Below are 8726 nucleotides of genomic sequence, written 5' to 3'. Positions count from 1 at the left end.
TTGGTTGTTTATAGCATAAAGAACATCTGATTTAATGTGAGGTAGGGAAATAATCATTTGAGTATAAGTATGTGTATATAAATATGTAATTTACAACAGCTGTAAGATGCTTGAAAAGTTTGAAAATGCACCTTGAAAATGCTTGAAAAGTGCTTGAATTTGACTGTGGAAAAGGTGTAAGAACCCTGAAAGCCACTAGACTCCTCATTTGACCTCGCACAAGTTGCTTGTCCGCTGGTGCCCTGATTGGGTTTGTTTGTTGGTGTTTTTGTGTGATTTCATTGAATCTGAATAACCCTTTAAAACACCAGTCACACAATAACAAGATCTAACTCACCAATCGCAGTAAATCACACCTAAGACAGAAAAAAATATTATTCTTATTACGTTCATTTTATAAAGCTTAGCTACTTTGCTGCGGTCTGCTGGGATTTATTTGAATTGTTGTTTTTCACTTCTGTTCACTCATAATTGTACTTTTTAAGATTTCTCTATATAAACTACCAACAGAAATAAAGAATATTTTAACCAATTACCTTTTATTGTAAGTGGGAAGTCATTGTACAGAATTCACATGTTAACCAAAAACACAAACTTCAGACATTGATAAGAACATCTTGAACTCTCAACAACTTATTCTCAGTGTTTAATATCTCCTTGAAGAGCGAAGATTTGTGAAAGTAGGAAATAAAATGACAGCTCTTAACATCTGTGCTTTAATCCATTCAGCTTCCATGTGACCCTCAGATTATGGCTGATTTCATGAACTGAAAGGAGAAAAAAATATATATTATAAATTAAAATATAACCGTATGTATTCCACACCAGATACAGGATATTGTCATCCATCCAAATGGGATCTAAATATTCCCACATGCATATTTTCCAGCTCACCTGCTTGTATGAGAAGCTGGCCACCTGGCAGTCACACGGTAACCTCAGCTGATGAGCATTGAAACGATCTGAGACGAGAAGCAAGAGTTACTATCACTGAATTATAACCACAACTTTTTACACATCTTCACGTGCAGAATCTGCTGAATATCAGATTCAAGATTCAAAGGTTTTATCGTCATATGCTCATAAACTACAGAGTAGAAATGGCAATGAAACTCTCCTGACCTGAGCTCCTCCAACAATGCAACGTATATAATAAAATACAATAGTGCAAGAAGTCTCTATACATGTAAATAGAATATGATATGTACAAGAACAGAATATGAAATTAAATAATGTTCATTAAGACTAAATTAAATATGGTTTATTGCGGTGATAACTATTTATATAAATAAGTAGATTTTAACACAAGAAGTCTCCTCAAACCCAAAACATCAGTTCATCATCGTTTGATTCAGAAATATAACTCACACTGGACTAGATCTGCCGTCACGTGAATCTTATATTCAACATTGTGGATGCACTATATATCTTGGGTGAAATACAGTAAAGTAAAGACCATGTACTATAGAATTATGTAATTGTACTGTGTTGCTCTCCACCACTGGCAGCACTAAGTGTGGGGCACAGATCATTTGGTTTCTATGAACCTGTATGTTCTTGCCTGTGTGCATGACATAAGCTGCTCATAACCAATAGCCCCTTGCAGGATTAATAAAGTTGTTGATTGATTGATTGATTGATTGATATTACCTCTGAGGATCAGGAGTTTGGTCATGACGGCCACATACTCGTCGTATTCGATCCCGTCTCTGGAGCGGATCCCGTTCCACAGAACTATGAAGGTTTCATCGTCCAAGTCGAATTCTGCAAGGCAACACCAGATTTAAGCAAAATGCAACTCGAGTGCTTCTGCTTTCCTTAAAGGTCTCCTATCATGCACTTTTTTATACATAAATATGTGTCCCCAGGAGACTCACAAAGAAAATAAAACCCTCTCTCTTTTCCTCCGTACCCACATCTCTAAAAACGGGGGAACCACGGAGCTGATCCAGATTTGCGTCCGATATGACGTAATATCTGAAATGTGGGCGGGCTTTACACCCACGGCCCTATCAGAAACGTTGCTGTCAGAAACAATGCGCGACGTGTTTTGGACGTAATATGGTCTGTGTTTAGATTAGCAAGCATTGCTAACGCTCAGAGCTAACCTGTACTGGAGAGAGTATGTGTAAAGAAGCAGGAAATACAAAAAGGAACTCACCTGGTGGTAAACCTGAGAGAGAAAAAGAGTTTGAACTCCATACTGTTTCAGAAATAATCCTTGATCACGGGAGCATTTAGCTGAGTATCTCCGTAGAATTCTGATCAGGCATTAGCTCCCACCCCCTCTTTGTTCAAGCTAAGGACCCAGAATCAGCGTTTCTCTAACAGGGCTGGAATAGAGGGATATGAGGGATGTCTCAAATGCATGATCTGTTTGGTATTTTGAGCAAAACACATCATATATTATATATTTTTATATATCTGAGACCCATAAGATATGCTTAAAAATAGCACGATAGGAGACCTTTAATGTGTCTAGAAGCTTGTAAGCTGATGATTCAATACGTGGTTATAAGAAAAGCAATCAGTGTGAAGACAGAACGAGTCACCGTGGACGGACAAAGCCCTTTTCATTTGGGTTTGAGTGACGGAGGGCGGGTTCCTGCTCTCGTAGCTCTCCACATATTCCCGCCTGACAACAGCCGCATAGTGCTCCATCTTGAAGACCTCGACCACATTCAGGTCTCCAGACCGGTCTGCCTGAAAGCCCTCGGTTAAAGAACTTGAATTAGTCGAAGGAATGCACCTCAATATCCTTATAGCATAGATGGGAATCAACTTCAAGAGCATTATCATCTGGCCGGGGACAACAGCTGGAAATTAGCAATGTTGGCTAAAGCTGCCCCATTTACTGTTTTTTGTCACAGTTGATCAACGGGGAAACGAGACTATAACGTTGTTCTCTGAGCTAAATATTGCATCAGATCAGGTTGGTGCCAGTAGAAATGTTTGGCCGTTGCAAAGGATACGTCCATGAAGGTCAACAGGAGACGGGCTGTCTTGAGAGTCAGGGCTAAATAAGGGGCGATAAATATGTTAGAGTGTAAAAACTTCTCATTCAGATGATTGAATATATTAAGTGGAAAATAAACGGACTATTGCCACGAACGGTGTAGCCCCCGGCGTTCAGCTTAGCGAGAACTCCTTCAGCATCCAGCGTCTGTCGGAAACAAGAGAGATGAACCAAGAACTGACAACACAACATGCAATATATATATAATACAGTAATGCAATGTAAACATTTTGAGGACTTTTTACCCCAAAGGCTAAGAGTTGTGTGAAATTTGAAACAGATGTTTTAATAAAGTGTTGCTGTTGTTAAATGCGGCCCCCATTAACTTCAAATCATCTGACTTTTCTCTGTTTTTTGATTCTTCGATCACTCTGACGTTTTATTTAAGGAAACACAGGTGAGTAACTGATGCACAAATAGTCAATTAGCAGATTTCTGTGGTATTTTATTCTTCCAGTTTGGACTGGACACATGCTATTCCTCTCAAATCAACAGAGTAGGAGTCACTGGTGCAGCAATGAGGACAACATCCCAACATCTTCCCAACACGACTTACTTTTTCCTTCAGCTACCTTTAAACCCTTAAGTTAAGTCCTCTCCTGTAAGAACTATGAACATTTATTTAGGTAAATACTCACATCTGGCCTGCTGTCTTCCTGTGAAACAAAAGGAAAGGATGTCATGTAAAAACAGAACAGCAAAGGGAAGTCCAATGATAATTCATTTACATCATCAAATTAAACCCTATGATATCATTTATTTATAAACATAAACAATATATACATTTAGATGTACGTTTTGTTCAAAGAAAAAAAAAAAAATATATTAATAATTTAGTTTTTGGGAGAAGGGGTGGGATTAAATAAGTGTAAACTTCTTCCCACCCCTTTTCAGATGTGTAACTAGGTAGATCATTTGTTTATATTTAATTTGTAAATCAATAATAATTTATTTATCAATTTGATACTGCTTAGGTTTGTACAGTATCATACGTTTCATTTAATTATTATTATTGTATTATTGTTTTACACGTTCGAAATAAATCAAATCGAATCAAAACCTGTCTAAATATATTTCTGCCCACAACGTGTCCGTTTCTTACCGATACACACATTTGCTCGGGGAAAGCGTTGCACTGCAGGTCGTTTGGCCAGGAAACCCCAAAGCTGGCCATCGTCCCCTCGCAGCCCCGCTTGGCTCTTTCACAGAAGGACCTGCAGGGCCGCTGCACTTCCCCTCCTGAACACTTGGGGGCGTACACCATGCAGACGAACAGGCGGACGTCCACGGGGCACATGGACTGAGCCATGGCGTTGAAGAAGGACATCTTCCCCACCGCCTCCCTCTGACCATGGATGTATAATAAGAACTGGATACAGCGTGGGAGGCGGGGCCTCATTCATTCCTATGAGAGTTGCTCAATCGCGCATGATGACAAAATGGCCCAACTTTTGAGAGAGCGAAACGTCACAGATTACCCGGCATGCCTGAGAAGTACCCGTATGTGCGCTCATAGCGCATGCGCAACTTTAAACATGCCCCCCAAAATGCTCGCTCACATCAAGCACGTCAATTTGCGTACACGTAACAGCACCGCGCGTTCATGACAGCATGGTAATGGGTTGTTATGATGGATTTGATATTAACGACGAGGCGGCAGTTAGCAGCTAGCGGCTAGCTAGTAATTATGCTAATTTACACATCAGTCGTTATGTACTTTTATATTACGCTGATGTAACAGGATCTAGTGATATCCAAGCAACAGAGCTTAATTTAGCATGAAACTTGTGTGGGTTGTAGCCTACATGAAACCACTTGGTAATATATAAAAATATATGTATTTTGAGTTATGATCAATTGTGATTTAAATCTTTATCTAAAAAGTAAAGCTGATGATGGATTACTGTGGTGGAGTTAAAATAACAATAGCCTATTTCTCTTTGAAATGTGATGGAGTGAAAGGATAGTAACTGTGATTATTCATGTTAAGTACCCAACAAGTAACTACAACGTATAATACTTGAAGGAAAGGTGTAAAATGTTTCCATAAATACCAATATCACACAGTACAACACCCCTTGTTGTTAAATACCAACCATGTGTATATATATATATATATATGCCGCTAAAACTGTGTAATATACCTGGCTGCTAAATCCTCCAAACTGTTACAGGATGTGTATTTTGTAAAATGTGTAACTGTTTTTATTATAATTTCTTGTTTTTAATCTTTAATACTTTTTGTATGCATACTTTAAGTAACATTAGGCTGTCTTTGGCTCTTTTCTGCTGTAATAATGTAAATGTATTCTGATTCTGAACTAATTGATATGTTTTTGTCACAGTTTGTTTCCCTATATTGCGACACTTGTTTTGTTTAAGATTATTTCTCCTTTTTTTACAGACATCCCCAACCATAGTGGAATGCTGTTGTAAAGGATTGCATTGATCCGTGCATCAATACCTTCACCCAGCTTTGAGGCCTCCAATGAATGAAATCATCTTGTGGCTGGGAAAAATGTGAAAAAATAAATCTCACAAAGAGTGACTTTCTGGTGTAATCATTATAATATCAAAGACAAGCACTTTTAGTAACAATATATAAAATCATTCAGCAGCAGAGGTTGGGGTGGAAACAGCATTTCTAACTAAGATGATTACAATATTACAAGTTAAACATCAAGATGAACATACTATTATTAATTTAAAAAGTACATGGGAAACTTAAATATCCTGCAATATACCATTAGCAGAATAGGAACAAATGTGCCAAAACATTTCTAACATTAACATAAACTGAGGGCTTTCTTCCTGAGCCGCTGGGAGTAAAGCTCCTCCATGGGTGGCAGCTCCGTCCTGGTGATGTTCTGTGCAGTTTTCACCACCCTCTGTAAAGCCTTACGATTAAGGGCGGTGCAGCTGCCGTACCAGGCCGTGATGCAGCCGTGTCCGTGATGGACACAGAGGAACCTGAAGCTGCTGACTCTCCACCGTAGTCCCATTGATGGCGATGGGGGCGTGTCCCTCTCCCTGCTGCTTCCTGTAGTCCACAATCAGCTCCTTGGTTTTGCTGACGTTGAGATGGAGGTTGTTATCCTGGCACCAAGATGTCAGGTTTTCGACCTCTCTGTACGCCGTCTCTTCGCCGTCTGTGATCTGGCCGATGACGGTCGTGTCGTCAGCACGTAGGCCCGTACCAGTGTCTTGAAGTGGCTGCGCTTCCTCCTGGGCCACATCCAAAATTGAGAAGAAAGAGAACAGACACACCACAGCTGGGTGAGGCTGGTGAGGCTGGGGAAGATGAGTAAAACAACTCAAGAGTAAGAGTGGGTAACTCAAGAGTAAGACTGGGTATGTATACATTCACTCCGCAGCTGCTTATAATCAGCTCATCACAGGCGTTCTCTTTAACCTATTACATTCACCTCATTCTCCAGCAGCCAAACACCGAGCTGCAGCCAAACTTTAAAATGGTTCTCCTCTCTCCTGCAGTCAGCTGTGATTTCAGGTGTTCATGCTGCCGCCCGCCTCCTCCCCATCCACCTCCTCCCCATCCACCTCTTCTCCACCCACCTCCGTTCATCATATCCAGAGCCAGGAGAGCTAATCCAAAGACCTCATCACACCTCCTCTTCATCCCATCTCCTCATCAAATCCAGATCTTCATCATCATCACCAGTGTCTAGACCCCGGGGAGGTTCCCTATGCTCACGGCTGCATTTCCCCCTTTAGATATAAGATTTCAGGATCGGGGTCTAATCGCCAAAGACTTAACATTTATCATATGACATGTGTCAATAAATGTTCTTTAAACAAAATGAAGTCTCTCCTGATTTAACTGTCTGGACCCCATCCTCAACTTTTTTTCAAACCACAACATGCCTTCAGAGGGCTTTCCTGTTGATCATAATTGGTGGATCTTTTAATCTAATAATTGCAATCAATATTATATATATTACCTTTTAATCTATATAAATTGTATTTACATTTGTTGTCACTATTTTTTCCACCTAGTTCTACAATGCCAGCCATAAGAGGTATACATTTCTTATTTTTGTGAATTTCTATATAAAATGCTGATTTTCTACCTGAAAATGCTTATGTATTTTTAATTACATTTTCGTAGAGCTTTGACTTTTTCAGCTGAATAAATATTATAACTAGATGGTTTTGTTCAGCATTGCCAGCTTCACTTTTGAGCTTTATGTTGTGCCCAGCATTCTCCTGTGCTCTGAAATCAAAATGTGGATAAGCATAACACAACACTAAAATAAACACTACAATACAACTTGTTATTTGACACACACAAGGTTGTTCATTTGTGTGTATAAATATAAAACACAGGCTATATACATATATATATATATATATATATATATATATATATATATATATATATATATATATATATATATACATATACAAGTATAATTAATACAACTGTTAATTTGATTAGAGCTTTGACACATATATCTTTATTTATATATGTATAAGTATGACGACTTCCTCGGGCGATATCATGGTATAGCTAATTAATCTGGGTCAAAACGTGTTGTGCCCACATGCAAAGGTTGTAAACTCTGGTTTATCCCTGCGTGGTATTATAGTAATAGCAAACAGCAACGTTCAACTCCTTTAATGGTATATTGCAAGTGCAATAAGAAGCTACAGGGACGTTAATCTACGTCGGTAATATTAACTTTATTTAATACAAGATTTACGGTACAAGATTTAATCATACAGCCCATGTAGTATAATATTTTACAAATGATGAATTACAGCAAACATGTGCAATATATCCGTTATTACAGCTCCGTGGGCTGGCAGTAAGGCGATATGGGTCCGTTCTTATTGTGCATCCATGGGTCAAGATAAACGCATGTAGTGCTGAACACGTAACATGAACGTGCCGGGCGGCGCGGTCCCGTGGGTTAGATGCGCGTTCATAATGCAGAGGGAAATAACTCTCAGAATAACGTTATTAGCACATTTTTACAACTTGAGGAACGAATGTTTTTAATAAGGGCTATACAAGTGTTCATACTGGGTAGTTTATTTAGTTTAAAAAAAATTATCCAACGAGTTACAGACCACTCTTTCCCCATGTAAGTCAATGGGAAAAAGTGTTTCCGGGCCTGGCAACCAAAAGGAAGTGTAGTACCGCCGTTTGGCCAGCACGAATATTTTCATCAGAGTCCGGCGCACTTCCTGGGGGCTTGCCTCTGACTGGTGTGTCCCAGCCATGGATGTATAATAAGAACTGGATACAGCGTGGGAGGCGGGGCCTCATTCATTCCTATGAGAGTTGCTCAATCGCGCATGATGACAAAATGGCCCAACTTTTGAGAGAGCGAAACGTCACAGATTACCCGGCATGCCTGAGAAGTACCCGTATGTGCGCTCATAGCGCATGCGCAACTTTAAACATGCCCCCCAAAATGCTCGTTCACATCAAGCACGTCAATTTGCGTACACGTAACAGCACCGCGCGTTCATGACAGCATGGTAATGGGTTGTTATGATGGATTTGATATTAACGACGAGGCGGCAGTTAGCAGCTAGCGGCTAGCTAGTAATTATGCTAATTTACACATCAGTCGTTATGTACTTTTATATTACGCTGATGTAACAGGATCTAGTGATATCCAAGCAACAGAGCTTAATTTAGCATGATACTTGTGTGGGTTGTAGCCTACATGAAACCACTTGG

General features: G+C 39.6%; 1 protein-coding gene across 1 annotated transcript; it reads right to left on the bottom strand.

The window, feature by feature from the left end:
* Positions 1–265: 265 nt before the first annotated feature.
* Positions 266–8272, bottom strand: LOC117494880 (sorcin-like). Its single transcript, XM_034145890.1, has 9 exons — positions 8237–8272; positions 4119–4359; positions 3655–3672; positions 3100–3163; positions 2973–3016; positions 2553–2703; positions 1651–1764; positions 895–962; positions 266–767 (listed from the first exon to the last, which is right to left on the bottom strand). The coding sequence occupies exons 2-9, from the start codon at positions 4341–4343 to the stop codon at positions 744–746; spliced, it is 708 nt and encodes a 235-aa protein (XP_034001781.1). The 5' UTR covers positions 4344–4359; positions 8237–8272; the 3' UTR covers positions 266–743.
* Positions 8273–8726: the final 454 nt, after the last annotated feature.

The sequence above is a fragment of the Trematomus bernacchii genome, unplaced genomic scaffold (assembly GCF_902827165.1).
Source record: "Trematomus bernacchii unplaced genomic scaffold, fTreBer1.1, whole genome shotgun sequence".
Lineage (NCBI taxonomy): Eukaryota > Metazoa > Chordata > Actinopteri > Perciformes > Nototheniidae > Trematomus > Trematomus bernacchii.
Note: the sequence above shows the minus strand (reverse complement) of the source record. Positions and strands in the feature narration are given on the sequence as shown.

What these genes read in the sequence shown, in the direction of transcription:
- LOC117494880 (XM_034145890.1), bottom strand. Translation starts at nt 4,343, where the DNA reads ATGTCCTTCTTCAACGCCATGGCTCAGTCCATGTGCCCCGTGGACGTC. An exon ending in CTACACCGTTCGTGGCAATA is followed by an intron (nt 3,017 to 3,099) that starts GTCCGTTTATTT and finishes CCCCTTATTTAG; the next exon opens with CCCTGACTCTCAAGACAGCC. An exon ending in CAAACTCCTGATCCTCAGAG is followed by an intron (nt 963 to 1,650) that starts GTAATATCAATC and finishes TTCTCGTCTCAG; the next exon opens with ATCGTTTCAATGCTCATCAG.